The 24,293-nt window shown below is 41.1% G+C and overlaps 1 protein-coding gene across 4 annotated transcripts in view; it reads left to right on the forward strand.

Moving 5' to 3' along the window:
* The window catches only part of nsmfa (NMDA receptor synaptonuclear signaling and neuronal migration factor a), a 72,068-nt gene extending 62,499 nt beyond the window's left edge, over positions 1 to 9,569 (forward strand). For all 4 annotated transcript variants that reach the window (XM_049604708.1, XM_049604709.1, XM_049604711.1 and 1 more), the window contains 2 exons: positions 3,278 to 3,353; positions 5,139 to 9,569. In XM_049604708.1, coding sequence (XP_049460665.1) covers positions 3,278 to 3,353; positions 5,139 to 5,236 — 174 coding nt within the window. In that variant the 3' untranslated portion in view covers positions 5,237 to 9,569. The remainder of the gene's footprint in view (positions 1 to 3,277; positions 3,354 to 5,138) is intronic.
* Positions 9,570 to 24,293: the final 14,724 nt, after the last annotated feature.

Raw genomic sequence — 24,293 nt, forward strand, 5'->3', positions numbered from 1 at the left:
TAATCACTTGCCTCAAATGGTTTAACTACAATCAGCGTATCCAGGTGTACAGTGTGAGGCCATGTTCAGACAACATGGGAGCAGTTCAGATTGGATTGAGATGATTGCCACTGTGATAACTTTCCAGAGATGTAAAATCCTGGTATATTTAAACTGCTGTCCAGTTTTTAAGCAGCTGATAAGCCTTCAAACCAATGGATCTACGACTCAAATGTGACTTTCTGGACCCCAATTCACTTACTTGTGCCTGAATCAACACGCCCACACCAACACTGCAGGTCTCAAACTATGAAAAAACACCCCATAAAAATACACTTAAGTATGTGTCTGCACACTTTTGACCATAAAGTGCATTTTCCTTTAAGGCTCCAGTGTGTAGGTTTTAATGGCATCTAGTGGTGAATCTTCTCCTATTAGAGACATGTAAAGCTGCAGCCATATTCTGTTTAAAGCCTATAGGAAACTCCCACCATCAGCAAAAAACAAACCCAACAACATGACACTTTGAACCCTGCTACATCATGCTGTTACAGTGAAAAAATATGAGGCCAAGCGTGGCAATAATCCACTTTATAAATTTACTTTATTCATAATACATGTAGACAGGAGATGTGCCCTACTTCTAACCTTAACCGCCTCTCTTCACATTTTCTTTGGGGCTTCCACTTCCAGACGAAGCGAAGGGGGCTGATTGTGTGGGTATGGACAGCGAATCATGTAGCTGGTGAGCAGGTCACTCACATAGTTGCTCCAGCTGCAGCCACACCTACAACTACACCGGCTAATGCAAAAATGCTAATGGCCCTATTTAGAGCCAGTGTTAAATTTTATGGGCTACTGTAGGACGACATGGTCCGTATGTAGATATAGATGGCTCATTTTAAAGGTAACAAAAACCCAACAATTCTTAGTCTCAGGTGATTATAAACTAATGAAAATGAGTTTTAGATATCATTTCTGCCAGTAGATGCTCCTAAATCTTACACACTGGACCTTTAACTGTTGATTTTTGTTGTTGTTGTTGTTTACTGTCTTCATAAAAACATAACCTCCACACAGAGACAGTCCATCATAAACAGAGCATTTCACTCCAAGCCAGCCTCTGTTTGCCAAAGTTTAAATGGAGTCAGCCTGGGTCCCCGTTCAATCAATTTTTAAACAGTAACTTTAAAAGCTGCCAAATACTGCACTCCTCCAGACGGCATAAAACAAAAAAACTTACAAACACACAACAGTAGCCGACAGGACTTAAATTAATAACATCCAGGAAGTCATTTCAAATATCAAAGCAACACGCTGAGCTAAAGCTTCCTGACTGCAGATCTGAAATCATGCCATACATACAAAGTGACTCAGGTCACAAACTGCAGCTTCACACTCACTCTCTGATGCACGTTCACACGCTGTATATGAATATGTGAGGTTGTGCTTGGGGGAGCGTCAATCTTATATATCTTAAATTTAGGCTCATAAATATTGACATGCAGCCTGCAGTCATGATCGAGTGACTTCATCAGAGAGGTAAATTAAACCACCCCCTCTCCATTTGAAAGTAAAAACACAATGCTTAATTCATGAGTCATAAAATCACTCAGCAAATATCAAAGGGGTCTGGCTTGTTAAGCACAACAAAAGCAGATTTTGAAATGATAATGTTCTCTCTGTGTTGTCTTGTTCTGGGGTTGTTTTATAGATATGAAAGTCATGTCATATAAGGACAGAAAATCCGCCGCGTTTCTCTCAGTTTTGAATTTTCCAGGAGCTGCATATACATGAAAGTGAATGTGACAGAAAAGATAGGTGACAAGGCCAAATTACTTGGCTGAAAAAACTGCTCTGTGATAACTGGATAAACCAAGTTATAACGCTGCTGTGCGAAATGTGGAGCAGGCTGCACTTCAATCACAAAGACCACAGCACTTAGACATAATAGTTGCTCTGAAGCACAGTTGGGGGATGCAGGAATGAAAACAAAGGCTGGGGATGGAGAACAGCAGGTGAGGAGGTCAGAGCAGCAGTGACCCAGTTTCCAGCCAGATATTTTCAAGCACGTTTTGGTCAGCACAAAATCTGCGTCAGCCTCGGCAGCGACAGCCACTGAGTTCGTAAGACGCCGCACAGGACAGAGAGAAAACTATCTTGCAACACATTATTTGAAATTTGTTATTTGCCTCCAGCTCTCTCTGCACCACAGACGAGCCACGTTGTCTCCCCAACCAGCCTCTCTCCTCCACATCTGGCACGTAGCCATCTTCTTTTATCTTTTTCAAAGGACTGCAAACACAAGGAATGAAAGCTGCTTTTTCTTCGCCACCTCCATTTTATCATCATAAAGTGAAAAACAAAGGCGCGTTTGGCCTTTGATATCTCTGACAGAGGGGTATCAAAATCCCCCCCGTGACTAAATTGGAGCAAGAAATTAGGGGGCTTCAATTTTTAATGTGCACGGCGTCGCGTCAGTGACACAAGACGCTGCGGGAGGGATGACGGAAAAACCTAAAATCTCTGTACTGCTCCAATTAAGCTGTCATTACGTAATTAGGGCTGCAATTAATGATTATTTTTACCACTGATAAATCCGTCATTCTGTTCTTTTGATTGATCAAACAATGGTTAAGTCTAAAAATCACCATCAAAAATCTAAAGCGGTGTCTTAAAAGTGCTTTTTTTGGGTCCAAAACCACAAAGACTTCCATCTACAGTGACAAAATGCTGAGACAAATCTGAAAATTCTCACATTTCAGAAGCTGAAACCAAATGCTTCACATTTTTGGTGGATGGATGACTGTGTGTGTGTCATCCATTAATTTTCTAATGGGCTAATCATTCAGCGCAAAATCTCAAATGTGGTATGAGGAGAAAAAAAACACTTGCGAGACTAAAAATACAAGCTATCAGCGGGCATCTCAAATCTCTCATTTTCAGATAAGTTTGCTGATTTTAATCTTCTCTCTCTTAATTTCCTGAACATGGGAATGACTACTAAACCTTTGACAAGCTCGTTTCATGAAAGAGCAGAGAGGTTATATGAAGACAAGCACCTTTGCAACTTGTACGCTCACCTCATTTCCTGTCCTCTTTGTTCACTGCTCAGGAAGAATGCGCATACGTCTTTTTGTCAGTAATAAGCTGGATTCATTGCCGTTGTTGTGTGTGTGTGTGTGTGTGTGTCTTTATGTGTGTGTTGTGGTGTCTAAAGATGCAGACTCCCCTGCTGCGAGTGTATCCAAGTGCAGTAGGATTAATTGGTGTTTGCTTTCTTATCTCGGCCCAACAGCTGTTCCAGAAACTGAAGAATCTGATGAGGCCTTATTCTGTCGAGTTTGAGTCGCCGCTGGAGCTGTCTGCGCAGGGTGGGTCGGAACAAACACACCCGAACATGCAGATCACACGGACACACACGTGCATAGTGATTCACACAGAGAAATAAAACGTTTTTCTTTGCCTTTAGCTTGATTGTTCTGAAATCTCGCAATTGTTGTTGATGTTGTCAGACACTTACAATCAAATCTGAGCCTGTCAGTAGCCAGTATTGAGCGTCACCGATGCTGTCTGCAGTGGCGTCGCTCAATACCCGACCAATTTCCAAAAGATGATGTCCCAATTATTCACTTAAGCCCCATTTCTACCGAGCAGTATGGTACAGTACAGTTCATTTTTGTACGCATTTTTTCTGTTTCCACTGTGAAAAGTTGTGGATGGTACCAATGGAACTGTTCTGTACCGTCCCCATTTTTGGTGCCCCCTCTGTTGGGGTACCTAGCACACAGAACTGGTACTAAAAGGTGGAGCTGTGAACACTGCAGTCTGATTGGTCAATAGAGGACAGTCACTCTGCTCAGGGCTGAGTTGTGGCTGGTTTAGTAACCACTGTTCATACTGTGGAGAATTTTACATTAGTAAACTGTAACTATAAAATGAAAGGACGTTTTGCTGCCTCTTGCAGCAGCTGGAGTCTGAGAAAAAATAACTTAATTCAGTGGGTCGACTGCCGGAGACTTTTAAGGTGGAACGTTAACTTGTAATGCTACTCAATGCACAAGTTGATGACATGAATCCATCAACACGCCTTAAATTTCGATATGACAACTTTGACCATTACTTTAGTTGGGTTTCTTTTGTCTCTCTTAGATGACAGTGTTTCAGAAATGAGTGGATCTTCAAACATTTAATGACCAGATTATGTGAACTGTATATATTCTAAACCTCACTTAGAGGAAAAAAGCATTGCAGAGCGTCAATTCTGTGGGCTCCGGCCGGCTGCGCTTGCTTGATAAGGACTACATGCACAAACTTGCTATTGCTGCAGCCATGTCGGCGTGCAGCCTCGTTCTGCAGACGGTAAATAAGGTGCAGACGTTCCACCTATGAGGAGATACAGTTAGTGTTTGACAGAGCAGTGAATGACAACAACCCTGCCCACATTTAAGGGTACTGTTTGGCGATGGGAACGCTAGGGTCTAGGTAGGGCTGCTCGATTAATCGAATTTTAATCTAGATTGCGATTTGGGCTTTCAACGATTATGAAAACAAAATAATTGCCATAAAACAATTATGCGCTTCTTGTCTACTCTCGTTGTCTTGTGTTGTAAATCAAACGCACCTGGAAGCCGCGCATCTGTGCACATCAGGGCCGAACTCCACCGTGCGCGATACAGAGAGCAGAAGAGAATTGTAAACGCGCGACCATGTGGAGACAGAAATGACATGCCATCGTGTAAATAAGTCATGTCCACCACATAATCATTTGCATAATTGTGATTTCAATTTTGACCAAAATAATCGTGATTTTTTTTTTCAGGTACCATGTCTAAAGTGTTACTTTTGGTTCCAAAGGTACCATACTGAAAGAGTCTGGTGGAAATGGGGCTCTAGACACAAAATTGTAGGATAATTGGGTCCAGACTGAAAAAAACTGCGGTTTCCTTTTAACTGTTTTTTCAACATAATCTGGAAAGTTACAAAATGTTAATGTATTTGCAAATATCTGCTCATAGCATCAAAAGTATGAGTCATATATGTTCAGGCACTCACAGCTGTTGGTTAAGGTTAGGGAAAGATTGTAGTTTTGGTGCATACTACAGTATATCCTGCTTCCTTAATGACTCAAACGTTTCCTGTCTCATTTACCAATCAAGGCAAAGAGATGATTGAGATGTACTTCGACTTCCGCCTCTACCGACTCTGGAAGACGCGCCAGCACTCCAAACTCTTGGACTATGAAGAGTTTTTGTGACGAAGAAACTCGGATGACGGGCCCCGCAGAGCCCCCCCTCCCAGTGCCACGAGGAACAATTGTTAACAACTGATCCAATGACTGAACCTTGCTCAACTATAGCGCTCGACCCGTCAACTCAATATAAACAGTCACGCCTCCTTTCATCCTGGAGAGGACTGAGAGAAGAGGAGGAGGAGGGATGACAGGCAGGACAAGGAGGCTGAAGACAAACTAAATTACTCCGTGCCTCAGCTCCTCCCCGTTTTCAGAGAAAGGATCAGGGACTAACAAGGGCCGAGAAAACACGCATAAAAGAAAATGAGGAAATAGCAGAGACGTCTGGACTGTTCATGTCTTAGTCATCAACTCCCTTTGCCTCCTGAGTTTGAAAGGAAAATAAAAAATTCAAAAGTGTAAAAAACGAAATATCATTTTAGTCACACCTCTGTTGCAAAGACACATTTTTCTGAGGCTGATGTGCTTCAGAAAAATCACAGAAACTCATCCTGCCATTATGTGGTTCTGTGTTTTGACCGAACCTCTCAGACGACCCCGGACACATACATATACATGAATAATCCATATGTCGATGTGTGTATATATCACATTAATATATTAGCATAGCTTTAGTCATGCAAATAATACTCTATATGAAAATAATGATGCATCATTTATTTTTGATGTGCATTGTTGTGCAGTTTCATATGGAAATACTTTGGAATAACTCAGGTTTTAGCCATGAAGTAATTAATCTGTTTGTCTATTCTATCAAGATATTGTAATCTTCATCGCCATCGCTTGGAACGAATGTATTATCTCTCTAGAAATGTATCTTCGGTTTGAGGAATTGAGCTTCATGTTTTGGTAAAAAAAAATAACAAAAAAAAAAGTGCTGATTTTGTGTGCGAGTGTGCGCGCGTGTTTCCCATGTCAAAAAAAAAAGAAAACAGGCAGATGTGTTGTGTGTATTTTCTCTTTCTGCTCCTCTGTTGAAGCAAACGTAGTTGTTCATCACCTCCACCTTCCATCTTTCTCTCTTTGTGTCCCATACACACGTACGCAAAGACAGTCGAGTATGATTTATGATGTCAAGAGGGATGAAACAGCCATCCAAGTGCTCCTACCACTGTAGTGTAGGAGTTGCCCTATTGATCCTTCCTGCTCTTTCGCAGAAGGTTCAGGCCACTTAGTCGGCCCCTGTCAACGGCGCCAGCTGCCCTCGCTATCTGCCAAACACCCTTGGCTTCACCCTAATGGCAGCCAAACAAGCTTCCGCCACCTCTCACTTCACTGGGCTGTGATCCAGTCTGAGGACTCGAGCTCTCTGAATTAAACAGATCTGCCAGAGGTTTAAGATATTAACAGCCTTCTGCCGCCCCTGCCAGGTGTCAGCTAGTTAAAAGGCCAGAAATACGCGGTGAGTGTGTGTGTCTGCGTCCAACCAACCGAGCGGCCTGAGCTGTCTTACGCAGATTAAATTAAATCAAATATGGAGAGCCGACAGCTGGACAGCAATCTGAAATTATGCGCAAGTGCTCACACAGACACAAACAAACAAACCACTAGGGCTGGGACGAAAAGAAGTTTGAAGAGTCAATAACTTAAAGGAGCATTCCACAGATTTTGCAAATGAAATAATCAAATCTGGAATACTACACAGCCTGTGGAACCATTTTTATGATGTCTGCTGTGGAGATGGATTTCTAAAGTGTGAGAAAATGACCCTGGTGATGTCATCAGGGTTATCTCAGCTTTGGCTTTACACTGCAATCTATCGAGTTATGGCAAGTGTATGATAGGTGTATTTTGGGGCTCGACTTCAAGGGACTAAATTCTCTCACAATCCCCCTGCTTATGGAAGTGCAATACTAAACCACCTTAAATAATAACTCCCTTTATTTTCTTTTATTTAAAGCGGCATTCAACAGGGCTGACCCAAATGCTTCAAGCTTCAAAGCTTCAGTCATTGCTATGGTAAATGATGTCCAGATCAGTATTCAAATGTTTTGTTTGTTTTTTTCACCAGTAAACTGGTGAAGGGAAGTGAAAGGAAGTGGCAAGTGTCTGACACAAATGAAGCCCGTGTCCTCAGCATCGTCATTGACCCCTGCTTCAAGCATTAAATTGGCTGTCAGACGAGGGGAAAAAAAGCAGGTGAAACAAAACACAGATCATTATCCACAACTGGCAACTGTAGTGAAGTGCTTTTCTTGCATCTAGTGATGTGGCTCGACACGTGGCTGTCTGAGTTACTAATAAGTTACTGAAAGCACCACGTCCTACTAAACTTGTCTCGAGTTTGGGTGGTTTCCTAGCGCATATGATCCCCATCACCCAGGGTCCTGTCACGTCCTGTTGAAGCTTTGAATATTCGTGGGTACTTACTACTGAAGCTTTGAAGCTTTGCATGTAGTGATGCGGCCCAACCCAGGCTTTCCGAGTTATTAATAAGTTACAGAAACACTGCGTGCAATAGTCTGACTTCTCTTCCCATCACTCGTAGAGTCAGGTTCAGGTGGTCCCATCGGGTATCATTGAAACTTTGAATATTGGTAGTATTTGACAAAATGGTGACCAAATAGAAGCAGAAAAATTTCAGAACTCTAGTGTCAGTTTACCGTTCAATTTCTCAGGTTGACGTGCACTTAAGGAAATTATTTCATCTATTGTCAAGTTTCCGAATTTAAGCTACATATAAAATGTCCATCCAACTGACCCAAGTAATTCTAACATATGCAAAAAAAAGCACCATTTATGTTATCAAATCAAATAAAACTGAGATGAGACGACAGAATTGTGATGATAGCATTTACCTTATTTACTTTAGTGAAGTTTATGTAATTAAGTTAATAAATTCTATGTGGATGTTCACCAACTTGTTCAAAATACACTGATTTTTTTAACAGTAATTAAATCAAATTTATTACAGTAAATTAAATTCTTATGGTCTACTTATCTCAGATTTATTTGATTTAATGACATAGATGGTATGTTTTTTTATTTATGTTAGAACAGCTTGACTCAATTGGATGGACGTTTTCAATATAGCCTGACTGAAATACATAAACCTGACAACACAGATCAAATAATTACTCCAAGTGTGTTTCCGCCAAGGTCCTGATGAAGGCAGAAACTATTTGAATGCGTCACCCTAAGAAATAAACTGAGGCTACAGTATTGAGTTTTTGTGCCTCTACAGTGCTGCAATCTCCGCTTTTGTGTGTGTCCCTTTTTAAACAAAATGCTCCAGCATGTCAGCCATAATTCTATGAATATGGCCGCAATCCAAAAAGATATTGCCAAGTCACGCCACGACTCGCTCCTTGGCCAGTCACAGCGGTGTCCCACAATGATGGAAGCCCCTGAATGTCAGCGAAACATCGCTGTAGAGCAACACTTTGACTCCAAACCAGTCGCTGAGTGTTCGCATAAGTGAGCGGTGTGCGGGAAGTTTACAGAGTGCATGAGGGAAATGATGAATAGATTTCAGTGGCTCCAGCCCCGCATAACACACACACACACACACACACACACGCACATATACAAACACACACAGGTGAAGATACTCTACTTCTATATGGTAAATACTTTGCCATTTGTCATTATTTGTGTGAATGTGTTAATATTTGGAGCATTATGTGCAGGCTTTATTTTGTGTTAAAGTCAACCAGTCTCACTGGAGTGCTCTCTAACTCTCTACTAGCAGAGCTCTGGTTTTTATTTGCTTTTGCCCTCTCTCTGACATTGCAGTGCTGGCCTACAGTTTGTCTGGCACTGACAAGTGCTCTCTCAGCCTGAGTCACGCAGTACATGTTTTCACTCCAGATTTAAAATTCAACACTTAGAGACAACCTGTCGTATCATGGAGCCATTTTAATTCCAGCAGAAGCATTAAGCTGCCGACTTCTCAAAGATGTTGCCCTCAACAGCTGCTGGGTGTAATGGAATTTTTTGTTTTTTTCTGATCTTTACACCGTGGTATAAATTTCATTTTAGAAACTGAGACACTGGTTAATTTTAAGCAAAACAGCAATGTGTTGGATTCAGTCAATTCAGTAAATGTTTTTCTTACGCCATAGAAAACAGAATAAATGTCATATCCAGTCTGTAAAGAAATTACTGGTTATTAGTCTTCTGTTTGAATTTATTGGGCTATACGTGATGTGAAGAGCACTCTGACTCAGGAGTTTGAGAGAGCTTTCTTGTTTTCTTCTTCAGCAAAAAAAAAGAAAGACAAAAAAATCACTGGAAATCTAATTAAAGATGCAAACGTGTCTATTTGTCTCTCTCAATCTGTGTTGTATTATTTGCCTTTTCATTTCATTTCAAATATTGGGAAAATAAAACAAAAACGAAGCTAATGTGGCCTTTTGTTTGATTAAAATGTGTGCAAAACAGACTTGCAGGATAGGTTGGATCTTCTGAAGTGGGTTCATATGAAGAATTTATCCATATTCAGCATATTACCTACAGTTGATGTCAGTTGGCATGCCTCCAGTTTAGAGAAGCAGACAGGTGTACCACCAAGGACGCTAAGCAATGTACTGCTGTGGATGGGGGTGTACTCCATATTGAGAATAGCCAGCCTTTACAACAGGGAAGCCATTAACAACTTCAGTTCCTCATCTACACTCTTGTCAAAGCCACCAGACTCCTTTTAGAAAAACAGTCATTTTAGCTCGTTGAACACAGGAGCTGCTGATCTACCGCTGCCTCGATCACTTAGTTTATTTGTGTTATTGTGGGACTTCTGAGAATCCAAACTAACCCTTTAAATGCCAAAGCCTCACAATATGATAAACAAACTAACTGATCGAGGTAGAGGTAGACCAGCAGCTCCTGTGTTCAGCAATGTTAAATTCTTGTTTTTCTCAATGGAGTCTGGCTTTGAGGAGAGCAACATAATGGCTTCAGTTCCCAATCCCGCACACTGCTCTTACTCAGCTTCACAATTTATTAGTTACACTTACGTTCAATGTTCAACACCATTATTTCCAACATTGAGCTTATACATCCAGAACTCTGCTGCCCGTCTGCTCACCCATTCCCGATGCCGCAATCACATCACCCCTGTCATTCAAAACCTCCACTGGCTTCCTGTCCCACAACACATCCAATTCAAAGTCCTCCTCCTCACTCATACAGCCCTCCATAACCAGACCACCTCCTACCTCACTGACCTGCTCCACTGCCATGCTCCTTCCCGCAGTCTTCACTCCTCTGCTGCTAACATCCTGACTCCACCACTCAGGACCAAGCACCGAACCTATGGCAAAAGAGCCAAACACATTCGAGACTGCAGTGACCTGTCCCGCTTCAAATCACTACTCAAAACAAATTTTTTCAAAACGGCTTTTAAAGTGTGAAAGATGTTGTGTGTATTTTAGTCCATTTTGTGATCATTTTTAACCAATATAAAGCGTCTTTGAGTACTTTGAAAAGCGCTCTATAAATAAAATGTATTATCATTATTATTATTATGAAAAGAAACCTATTTCACAGCTATGCACAGGTGTGAGATCAAGCTCCTTACGCAATATGGTAAAACATCACATGCACTGAGACAGAGAATAAGTGAACACAAGAGCTCCATAAGGAGAATGATAGAGATTAGCTGCAGATTTCAATGAGATACACAACATAATATCTCATAATTTAGGTTCCAGGGCATTGAAAAGTTACTCTGCCAGAGAAAGGGGGCAACATTGAAGAAATACTTAGCAGAGGAGAAGTGTACTTGATATTTAATCTGCAAACACCATCTCCCAAAGGATTAAATGATGTGATACCATGGCATGTCATGCTATAATGGATTTGGAGCATCACCTATAGGATGCTCCAAAAGGTCAGAGACTCCCTCCATTTACCAATCCACACTGACATCTTCAACCCACCACTTGCTCGTCTCCGATCTAGATGTCCAATTTGGAAGGACCCCCCCACCCACTGACTTTGATGCCCTGTCTGCCTGTGTGGCTGAATGGGAATCCAAAGACATCCCAAACAAACATCTAGTGTCAGACCCGACTGAACCAGTCTCTGGCACCAACCTCCCAAGGAGACAGTGGTCCACCTTGAACAGATGGGTCCATGTCATTGGTCCGACAGCCCATTAGTCTGACGGTCCACGGTGCTGAACGGCTCCTGGCTGGTGTATTTCTACCTTGATGGTGCGCCGCGACCAGCTCTGGGTCAGCTGGGAAAGGCTTGAGGCGAAGCAGGTTCACAGCTTATGTGTTTGTCACTTTCTTTTTCGTGATCTTTTCCTGACCCTAACCAAGTGGTTTTTGTGCCTAAACCTAACCAGACCTTAACCACAGGGCATCATGATGATTTCGGAACAGACTTTGGAACAATGGGTTTAATATGGTCGGAACAATGGGATGTCGGAACAATGGGCGGTTCCCGAACAGATTTAGGACCGGTCAAGGTCCTGCTTGGCCAATTTATGATACACGGCACAAGAGTATACAATGTTGAACTTTTTTAATGATTTATAAAAGCAGCAAGGCTGGTGTGTTCATTCATAACATCAGCATGTTTTGTAAATAATCTTGTAAATAGCCGTTATTATCTAAGGAGCTTGGGTTTTCTAGGTTTTCCTATTTTTCTCTTGTTCCCTTGTTCTTTCATTGTGGGATATGTGACATATGGGGCAAAGGCTGGTGTCAATTATTGAGAGACACATCCACAGCTGATTAATCCTCCCACACCTGTGAAATGGGTGGAGCAGTTTCTAGTTAAGCTCAATGTTGGAAAAAAACAGTGCTGAACACTCTTGACGAAGGTTCAGAAGGACTGAAACATTAGTGTTACTAATAAATTGTGAAGCTGAGCAAGAGCAACGTGCAGGATTTTCTGTTCAAAGACTCAAGTGATATTTGAGACAGTTGTATGTGCTAATACCTTCATTCAAACTAATTCAGTTCCCAATCCGAAATAGCTGCTTGACAGCAAGGTAAAGCTGTGAAAATATTCAAAATACAGCATACACTTAAAGTGATATTGATGTTTTTAGGTGGCTAAAATACATTTTGTTGCTGACCCCTCCACATCAATGCACTGCTTTGCTTCTGTGTCGGTGCTCCTGCCTGCTTCTCCAAACTGGGGGCGTGCCGACTAATACACTGACTATGGATAAGTACCTCATACAACCCTACTTCAAAAGATCCAAACTATTTTAGCATAAAGACATTAGAGACAGAGATACAGCAGTTTTCTAGGACTGCAGAGGAAAAAATTGTTCAGCTATTTCACCAACTTTCACTTCTCCAATTATCCAAAAGAACACTAATAAAACTCAATTATCATCCCTCCTCTTGGTTACATAACCGAACAAGGCTCTGACCCCTACCCATTCAAATACTACAGTTCATTGAAGTCACGTTGGCTGTAACAACCTGATGAAACCAAAAACTCCCCACATAGAGGCATGTGTTCATTATTCTGCACTACAGCCTCCATTTTAAGTTGTAGAGAAATTTGTACACCAAAGCAGGACTATACAAGAACATCTGACTGAATGCCTTTGTGTGTTAAGACTTCAACTTAAATTGGACTGTGGTCAATAAGAGGTCAATGCACAGGTCAAATAAAAAGCTTGGAAACCACTATACACTTTCTCTGCTGTAGACTGATCCATTCAAAGCTGCAGCAGACTGAAGGCCACTGGATACAGAAGACCAGAGAGGAGAAAGCCTATCATGTGGTAAAAAGGTGGTTTAACACAGATTTCTTTCTGTGCGTAATAAAACTTTCAGTTCAGCCTCGCTGCCAGAAATGAATCAGAGGCACAGGGAGACAGAGAGAGAGACGCAGACAAAAACAACATGTATTTTTAATTATTTTGTCTTAGGTGCAACTTAGTATGCAAAAACGGCAGATACGGCAGTCCTGATACACAGAGAGGAGTTTTTAGGGACCTTATCTCCCTGTCCCAGGAACGCCTCGATCCCTAATCTCCATGCACTTGCCTTTCACGCACTCTGCCTTGTGCACACGGCTTTTCCACCTCTGACTCTTTTTCTTTTCTCCGCTCGCATTAGAATTAGCATCAAGCTTGATATGCAAAAGAGTTTGCAAACATCACAGTTTTAATATTCAGCTGCGATCCATTCAGCACAGTCCACAGTATGTCCTAATTGTCTACAGTAGAAGGTTTAAGTCTACATAGTTCCCCTATGCCAGTAACAAATTTCACAAACTTTTCTTTCACGTCTCTCCTGTGTGGCAGACACAAACACGACAGAGTTAAAAAAGTTGTGAGTGAAAATGCATTATCGTGTGTAAAGAGACGAGAGTAAAACTTTGTGTTAACACAGAGAGCTTACAGAAGTCGAGCGGTCCCACAGTAGGAGGACTACTCAAAGACGCCGTTATCTTAAGCCCCTCTCCTGAGCCCTCCAAGGTCAAGAAGCATCTCTGCATTGCACCTCCTGAGGCTATAAACTGCAGAGTGCATGAAGAGGCCATGCCCAGTTTAATATTTATGAATATGCTGCGAGGGCACATCTGGTGCTAGGTGTGTTTTCAGGTCATATAAAACTGGACTTTGTATCTGCACTAACCAGAGGTGGAGGAAGGATTCAGATGCTTTACTTCGGTAGAAGTATTTTTTATCAAAGTAAAAGTAAAAAAACGGAGTTTGCATGTTCTCCCCGTGTCAGCGTGGGTTTTCTCCAGGTACTCCAGCTTCCTCCCACAGTCCAAAGACATGCAGGTTAATTGGTGACTCTAAATTGTCTGTAGGTGTGAATGTGAGCGTGAATGGTTGTCTGTCTCTATGTGTCAGCCCTGTGATAGTCTGGAGACCTGTCCAGGGTGTACCCCGCCTCTCACCCAACGTCAGCTGGGATAGGCTCCAGCCCCCTGTGACCTCCACAGGATAAGTGGTTCTGGAAAATGAATGAATGAATGGTCATGCCTTAGCCATACTTTTTGTGTAATGCCAATTAGCAAACATCAGCATGTCAACACACTTAACTAATATTATTGAGTGGATGATTAACAATATACCTATTAGCATTTAGCTTAAAGCACCTCTGTGCCTAATTACAGCTGCACAGTGCTGCTTGCGTGACTCTCAGTCTTGATAATAAAGGCAGACAAGACACTTTATGGTTGGGGTGTGAATCACAAGAGGCCCCACGATACGATATTATCACGATACATAGGTCGCTATACAGTATTATTGCAATTTTAGATGTGTTGTGATATGCCACTGAGTATTGCAATAAAATATTCATTAATTTCCACAACCGCTTATCCTGTTGAGGGTCGTAGGGTGGCGGGAGCCTATCCCAGCTGACACTGGTCGAGAGGCAGGGTACACCCTGGACAGGTCGCCAGACTATCACAGCGATGACACATAGAGACAGACAACCATTCACACTTACATTCACACCTACGGACATTTTAGAGTCACCAATTAACCTGCATGTCTTTGGACTGTGGGAGGAAGCCGGAGTAATAAAAAAATAAAAATCAATACTTCATGTCTGTGTGACAATACGAATTTGCCACACAAAAATATTGTAATGCTATGCTGTATCTTTTTTTTTTTTCCCCCACACCTACTTTAAGGTGCAAACTTTCCAACCCTACTGCATTACCAGGCTACTGGGGAAAAAATGATGCTATCCTCTGTTTGTTTTGGTTGCGCAATGATGACGCACTCCCTTTGTGCCATAAATTGAGCCCTCATTTCCTAGGAGATTGTACCCAGTGGCAGAGAGAATTGCATAGTGAAGGCGAGGCTTATAGGGAACCAGTCTGAATACTGATGGTGTCATTATTCTACAGCCATTATGATGTGCACTCAAAATTTACTTCATAATGATAAAGCAAAAAAAAGTCTATTTTCATTTTCAAGATAAAACGATAAGGTAGGTCATCATATTTTATCTCTGAATCAAAGCCATGCAGACAAAAAATGTAAATAAGCAGTTTGAAACTAAATAAAAAGAGCATTTACTGAAGCAATACTCTCATTCAAGAGGGCCATAAACAGCACTTCATTGTTTCTCATCATCTCCATAAAGCAGACGATCGACTAAAGATGTTACAGCATTTGGGGCAATCAGGACTCCTAGTGGGGGGTTACTGGGAAGCAGGAAGGGGGGGAAGGCATATTTTATAGCTGAGGGTTCATATAATACAGCTGATATGTTGTACCTCGGCTTTAACCTTGTCTGACAAGCACACGTTAAGCTCAGCACAGAAGAGACTGAAGCGATGCAAAGTCTGACACCAGCTTTCATGTGAGCTCTACGATATGTGGGCTGGCAGCTGCTCTGTGGCCATTCTGATGCATCACATGGTGAGAGCAGAACCATCTACAGCTTCATGTGACAAAGACAAAGGAGCTGGTTGTGGATCTGAGGAGGGCAAAGGCGCCATCGATGGGGTCAGTGTGGACATCCAAGAACACTGATGCTCTCTACAAGAAGGGCCAGAGCCGCCTCTATTTTCTGAGGAGGCTGAGATCCTTTAACATCTGCCGGACACTGCTGAGGATGTTTCATGAGTCTGTGGTGGCCAGTGCTATCCTGTTTGCTGCTGTGTGCTGGGGCAGCAGGTTGAGGGCAGCAGACGCCAACAGACTCAATAAACTGATTTGTAGGGCCAGTAACATCATGGGGGTGGAGCTGGACTCTGCCAAATTCCTACCCTGCCTATGTTGTGTAAATTAAAAATAGTGGGCTTTTTCCTCTCTTGGGGTGGCAGGGGTGAAAATTAGTCATCCTCAACATTTGTTATGGTTGCCCTTGGTTACTATCATGTTTTTTTCTCCAAATACTAAGTAATACCACCGATTTTTTTCTATTATTTCAGCTGGGTTTTAGAAAAGTCCATATAGCTCATGGATGGATGAATACTGAATGGCCTAATGGACACAGGTCCAGGGGCCCAAAGTGTCAGGGGGCCCCCTGGCCTTCACCTGCAAAATGTCCCTCAAATAAATATGTGCCGACTGGGAAAAGAGATGCAGAGGAAATGTAAATAGACACACAATGACAACTAAAAGGGGCGGAACAACCACAGAGACACAAAATGACCAAAAAGACAAAAAAAAAAAAAAAACTACCTCAAAGAAACAAAAAATGACCTCAAAAAGACAAAGTAGTACCTCAAAGAATCACAAATGACCAAAAAAGACAAAAAATTACCCCAAAGAGACACAAAATGACCAAAAAAAAGACAAATAATTACCACACAGAGACACAAAATGACCAAAAAAATTACCCCAAAGAGATTCAAATGAAGTGTAAAGAGACACAAAATAAAAACAAAGAGGGGCAGAAGAACCACACAGAGACACAAAATGGCCAAAACGACAAAGAACAACCTCAAAGAGACACTTCGCAACTACAAAGATGCATACCGACTGCAACAGACTCAATAAACTGATTCACAAGGCCAGTAACGTTGAGCACGGTTACATGCGCACAATAATCAGATAACTGGGAATAATCAGGTAATGGTAATAATCTGATTTGACGCGTTTACGTGCACTTCAATAATCTGATAATCAGAAAAACCTGGTTTACATGATTCAGTCCTTCAGTTGGATTTCTCCCCAAGTACATGACATAAAACTCAAACTTCCTGTTACAGTAGGTACTCATATCCTTGAAAAACCTTGAAAAGTACACAAGTCATATATTTGCAAAATAAAGCACTCATCATGCTGACAGCTTATACAGTACTGTTTGTTTTTATCATTAACAAATACATGTGAGAGCATTCTAATGTGTAGTTAATCAGTGTGGAGCCAATTTTACATACTTTGGGTAGATTCGTAGTAAAAGTACTGCAAAGTGCAATATACAAGTGTGTTGTATATAAACTTGTCACACAAAGTGCATGACATATAAGTAAGATAAAATAAAAGTGACAATTTAAACACTGAGAATATAAAAATATATTATTTTACGTAAAATCTTTATCTGAAAGGAAACAAAAGCTGTCAGGTTAATGTAGTGGGGTAGAAAGTACAATATTTCCCTCTAAAATGTAGTGGAGTGGGAGTATAAAACAGCAAAACCCGAAAGAAACCAGATTAAAGGGTATACATGCACCGAATAATCTGACTATTGGGGGAAAAGCTAAGTGTGTTTATCTGATTTCTCATAATCAGATAATGGCTTTTATCTGATAAAGCCTATTGGATTATGCTGTTTACATGACCACTTGAATAATCAGGTAACTCCAGAAATCAGATAATGATCCGTTTATTAATGTGCATGTAAACGCGCTCATTGTAGGGGTGGAGCTGGACTCTCTGGTGGGGACGCTGTTTAAGATGCGTGTCATCTCAGACAATATCTCCAACTCACTCCCACTCCACAATGTGCCGGTCAGACACAGGAACACATTCAGTGCCAGACTCACCACAGAGCGCCACAGGAGGTCATTCCTGCCGGTTACCATCAACCTGTACAGCTCCTCCCTCAGAGTGTCAGCTGCTCTGCATTTATAATTCATAATCATCTGCTGGGTGCAAGAATTCAACTGCTGCAATATACTGTGCAATTATTCAACTGTGGAATATTTTTCACCTCTTGAATTTATGTTTTAATTCAACATACAATGCACATAACTGTACATAGTTCTTATGTCTACTCTAGCTCTATTGTTGTTTATTCTGCTGATGTACATATTGTAGTTAAATGTTCACACTTACAGCCTCAGCACAGCAACAATATTTTATTTTAATATTTTAATTTTCATATATCAATTACTAGTGTTAAACATGATAGCATAACACACATTTTATTTCTACTTATTTAATTTTATTGCTTTATATTTACACACTTTTATTTCACACTCTTATTCTAAAATCTTATAACTCTCTTTTCTTTACATCAGAGCAACTGTAACGAATCTAAAGTTCCCTTCAGGATCAATAAAGTATGTCTGATGTCTGATTCCTGACTCAAAACCAAAGCATGTTCAATACTATAGATGCATGAATCTTAAACTCCACCTAAAATGCAGCAGCAGGCTCAGACATGTCAGCCTAGCAGCAGATAATTAACTTACAAACACACAAAATCACAGCTTGTTGGAGCAGACAATCTCTTATGAGTGTGATGAGCAACAGGTGACCATCAGTGCACGGCATCAGGCAATGAGTGCAGCTCAGTGTGGCAGCAGCAACAAGCACAAAACAGCACATCAGCTTTTTAGATATCATGAGATGAAGAGCAGTAAAGTATGAAGACAGAGTGAAGTGACCACTTACAGCCTGTGTGTGTGACAGTGACCATTGCTGAGCTTCCCATCAGGCATGAGCGGCCCACTACATCCTTCAAATCAAAGCCCAAGGTTGCCATGAGACCAACTCAGCACACAACACTCAGCAACACTCCACAAAATAATGAAACTCAAACATGAATATTAATTATCTTTTACAATGTAAATCAGCAGCATGAAAGCAGCCACGCCAAACATGAGCTCAGCCACTGCAGCACATGAATGATCACTAACTACTACAGAGGTAGGTGACAGCGGCACGTGCAGACATGACCAACCAGCACTGACACAGATCTGACAGCGCAGACACACAAACAGCTGATGAGAGCCATTACATCACCTCACATGTTAGAGAAAGCAGCAGGTACTTAGCTTGGTGAAGGTAGTAGGTCAGTTGGCTCTGAGGAAGGTGTGCAGGTCTCCAGCTGTCCTCAGCAGGGCTGTGAGCTGCACGTGCAGCTTGAGGTGTCCGATAATTGATCCACAGTGAGACAGCAGCAGCAGCGAGGAATATATTATTTATCCTTAAAGACGTCCTGGAGTGACACAATGTGGCTAATGGGTGTTTATACTTCATATAAAGTAGCCGTGTGAGCAGTGTTGTTCCCTGCAGGGCAAAGTTACAGCAACAGCTGACACGCTGAAGCTTAATTGCGAAGGGTGCGTTTGATTTGTGGCACAGTGCAGCCAGGAGGATATGGAGTGTGAATGAATCGCCACCAGTGATGAAAGAAGTATTCAGATTATTAACTTCAGTTAAAGTATCAACATGACAGTGTAAAAGGCCTCTGTTAGAAATTAAAGTCATGAGTTCAAGTAAAAGTAGAACAAATCTTTATTAATTGAATTGGCTCTGCTACCATTTGGTTGTGAGAAGTGGTGAAGGGCCCTTAAAATATATCTCCTTAAATACATTTATTTTCAACAAGCACACCCATTATTGTTTTTATTGGTTTGAAAGGCATGCAAATATTATTTTACAAGATTACAAGGCACACATTTTTTATAATATGGACTCCAGTACATAAAGGAAAATTAACAAATACGTTTAGGAGGAGAGAGAAGCAAACAAACTCACAGACAAAAACATGTCACACGTATGTCCTCACACATCACTCTACAGGGTCACATAGTCACACAGCAGATTTATAACTATGCAGGTTTATCCTCCATTTTGAGTCCATAACCGGTCCCAAGGAGATACTTGTTTCTGCTGATCCGTTTATTCCACTGAGCGTTCACTCATAAGATGCTGTTTCACCACTGCATTAACCCATTCTTTCAATATTTAATTTATTGTTAATAGCCTTGTTTTGATTTTGTTTATATTCTTTGGAAGAATGCAATAATCAGTATCCTTACAAGGATGTGAAATGCTGAATTATTCTAAATAAAGTTGGAAACAAAGGTAGAAACTTCATAATCAAGCGTACTCATTTGGCCCATTTCAGAATAATGTGTTATATATATATTTAGATTCATCTTATTTATGAATTAATGTGTACATCACTTTAATGTTATGGTGCGGCTCATTTTAACTACTTTATCTGCCAAGTAGCTCTTTAATTCCCCCTTATCTTAAGCTTATTTTAAAAATGTCACATGATCATTTATTTGTTGAGTGTGTTTTGCATGATTAATCTGAACATGCAAAGTAATTTGTAAGTTATTAAAGGACCTTTAATAAAGGAAGATATATAAGATAAAGGACCTTTATCTTACATATTGTCAGACTTCTTTTAATCAATATTCAGTGAAATACAGAGGATCATCTCTTTGGAACAACCTTCTCCCATCTTTTTATCGTCTTTATTATTTTATTCAAAAAACATCTGAAAAGGACTCTAATGTGCAGAGACCTGACCCTTTTCTTTTTATGTATGATTGCTGTAATTTAGGGGAGGTATCTTCATTGGCCATTTTTGGCTTCTAACCTCTCCTGCACAATGTTTTAACTTTTAATTTCTTTTTCCTGTATTTTCTTTACATGCATGTGCAACTAAATTCAACTAAACTAAATTCAACTAAATACAGTAAATGTAGTGGTGCAGAAGTAAAATGTAGGCCTAGTAGAAAATGGAAATACTCAAGTATAGAGCAAGTATCTCAAAATTGTGGGACGTACTTAAATAAAGTAGCTGCTGGAGTAAAAAGTAGAAATCCTGCGTTCATTAAAACAAGAAAAAGTACTCGTTATGAAGAATATTAGTGTTATTTTTTGATATGGTTTATGATCATCATTACTGATTACTTCAACATGTAACTTCAACATTGTCGGTCAAGGTGGAGTTATTTTAAGGTTTTCTTATATTCATACAGAACAGGATGTAAGGAGATGTGTTTTACCTGCACATCTCCTTACATCCTGTTCTGTCTGAATATAAGAAAACCTTAAAATATTCTAAATAAGAAGACAGTATGAACCTTATCAATCTAAGGTGGAGTTAGTACAAGTGAAATAGCATAAATTTGAAGTACCAGTACCTCAAAAATGTACTGCACTTGAGAAAATGTACATATTTATTTGCACTAATTGCCTGTGAAGTTAAGTTGTTTATGTGAAATACCCTGCAGGCTTCATTTAATTACAGTCTCCTTAAAAATGTATTAATCTTTTCAGAATACCAAAGGCAACAATCTTAGTGTGCACCATCTTTGTATTCCATGTAGAAAACTGCACATGGTCTGAATTCAAATATGGATTATTTGACATTTGGCCAGAATTAAAGGGCACTGTACACAAATTAAGCACTGGGGCTTTTTCCCTGATGCTGCAGAATAATCAAGATTGTGTACCATATCACATCCTCATGTTTAAATGGATTAGCATTTCAAATATGGCTCAGATTAAGGCACATTGGCTGAAGAATAAGCCATCTGCTAACAATATGTTCAGTAAGGATAATGAGTGTGAACTCCTGCTGTATGTAATTTGAGACTGAGCTGTGTGTGAGACATTCCTCCACTTCTGTTTTCACTTTTTGGAAAAGCGTAATTGTGTTTGTCCAGTATTCATTTTCCATCCTTTTAATAATGTCACTGAGATAACATTTGGCGTATATACTGATCTAAATGAGGCATGTAATGCACTGTATGTCAGCTCCTGTCACCAATTCAGTGTCCGATAAAATATCTCCCCTTCACAGTAAGGTTGACCTTTGACCTTTTGGATCTAAAATGTCATCACTTCATCATTATATCCTGATAGACATTTGTGTGAAATGTTGTCATAATTAACGAATGAATTCTTGAGTTATGGCCAAAAACGTGTTTTGTGAGGTCACAGTGACTTTTGCCATCCATCCATCCATTTTATCCAGGGTCAGGTCGCGGGGGCAGCAGGCCAAGCAAAGCACACCAGACATCCCTCTCCCCAGCAACGCATTCCAGCTCCTCCAGGCCAGATGAGATATGTAATCCCTCCAACGTGTCCTGGGTCTACCCCGGGACCTCCTACCAGTGGGATGTGCCTGTAGAGCCTGGTCTCACTCTGAAGTTATCGAAATCTGGTGCTTGGGCAGTGACTTGCGGCATCAGGAACCAACGAAAAAGGGCATCCTTTGCCGTTGTAGTTTAACAGTGCCCAGTGGAGTCGGGGGAAACACCGCAGGACAAGGATGGAAGTTAAGGTGCCGAAAGTTCGACTGGGGCAGCGGGAGGGGTGCTGGATGGGTCCAACAAATTTTCATGCATGAGAATGGCATTCGTGTCCCGTAACACTCTAAAGCCAAACCTTGTTCTTTTTATCTGAACCCAACCATGTGTCTTTGTTGTTGAAGGAATAAAAATTCAATCAATTCACAGTGTTGTACCGACGTAGTGCATTTATTTTGAAAGAGACTGTATGTAAATGGTAAATTTCCTGTGAAATGGAAGTGTATCTTGAAAGAAGACAGTGTGTGTAACAGACAGAAAGTCAACAAGCCAACGCACCCAGGGTACCTTTCACGTTGTATGTGTACGTGGAAAGTCCATGACCAAACGTCAATATGTGACAAGGTCAGAGTGTGAATGTGTTGGCGTGTAACATCTCTAATGGGAGGCACCCGGGAACCATCCTGATCAGATGCCTGAACTACCTCAACTGGCCCTTTTGACGCGACGGCAAAGCGGCTCTACTCTGAACTCCCCCGAGCTCCTCACCCTATCTCTAAGGCTGATCCCAGCCACTCCACGGCCACTTGTATCCGCGATCTCATTCTTTCGGTCACTACCCAGAGCTCCCGACCATAGGTGAGGGTTGGGACGTAGATGGACCAGTAAATCAAAAGCTGTGCCTTCCACCTCAGCTCCCTCCTCACCACAGTGGTCTGGCGCAGCACCCATATCACTGCAGACGCCGTACCAAACTGCTGATCCATCTCACACTCCATTCTACCCTCACTAACGAACAAGACCCTGAGATACTTGAACTCTGTTGCTTGAGGCAACTCTCTCCCAACCCCATCCCTTTTACCTTTGACACCCAAATTCTAATGAGTTCGGCACTGAGTGTAAGTGGATGTTTGTGCCAAATTTGAAGCAATTCCCTCAAAGCATTGTTGAGGTAATGTTCACAAGAATTAGACAAACAAGGCCACAGTGAGCTTGACCTTTAAACCCATGGCGACCAAAATCTAATCAGTTCATCATTGAGTCCAAGCAGACGTTTTTGCCAAAATTGAAGAAAAACCCTCAAGTTGTTCTTAAGAGAATGGGACGGACAGACAGATGGACAACCTGAAAACAGAATGCCTCCGGCTATGGCTATCGCTAGTGCAGACACAAAAAAACAGGGCACGTGTTGATCTCTACATCTTGTTTGGCTATAGAAACGCTACATTAAGAATTACTTTATTATTAAATTGGGAAGTGAAATAAGTCTGACTAAGAGATGGTGCTTCACACTGTTAATTTCTATTCAGCAGCTACTCGCAGATTCTTTGTGCATAAACGTATCTTTAATTTTTGTGACTGATGTCAAGTGCCTCATTTGAGCACTCTCTCACTTTAAAGGCTTTTTGTTCACATCGTTCTTTAATCTTTGCGAGTGCAGCACTCACAGGAAGTTAATTCAGTTTCACTCTGCTGCTAATTGAAAGGTTCTTTTACTCCTCATTCTACTTATTTTAACTTCTTAAACTTTTGATGTTATGATCTTTCTTTTTTGGGGGGAGCCAGAGATTGCAGCCGGCTTTAATTGGACAGAGTACAGATACAATGCACTGAAGAAAGGAAGAGGAGGGGGTAATGGAAGAAATGAGTACCACTGAACTAAAACATCTCAGCAGCAGAAGTAGGGCTAAGCGTGCAGTTTTTCACAGAACGCTGAGCAAGCCTTTTGTTGTATTGTTTGAGTGCATTTTTGTTCTTTTTTCCTCTTTACCTCTGGCAGCCTGCAGCAGGTAAACAATTAACTGAGCATGAGGAGTGAAGGCTCAGATTCTGACACAATCAGCACTTCTCATTTGCTGATGTGGAGCTTTAGACTCCCTCATGTACCCCAGCAGGGGGCATAACAGCACAGTTCAAGACCCAAAATGGCCTCTCCACTGCATTTACACTGTGACGAACGTTACATTGTTGTGCAGCGAGCTTTGTTTGCGATGGGCTTCGGCCCCCGAGACGTTCAATCTTTCCCTTTGGATTTTTTTATGCTGATGTTTTGATGTTTACGGCTGTGTGTATGGCTGATGCTCAGTATTTGTTGTGCAGCTCCTCACACTTATAATGAGATTTATAACTCGCTGACTTACCGTGTGCATCAAACAGCAGCCTCTGATTGGATTTTTGTATCATTTAAGATGCTTTCCAAACGTTGCCATGCACAGAAATAATT

This window comes from Epinephelus fuscoguttatus, linkage group LG18, assembly GCF_011397635.1.
Source record: "Epinephelus fuscoguttatus linkage group LG18, E.fuscoguttatus.final_Chr_v1".
NCBI lineage: Eukaryota > Metazoa > Chordata > Actinopteri > Perciformes > Serranidae > Epinephelus > Epinephelus fuscoguttatus.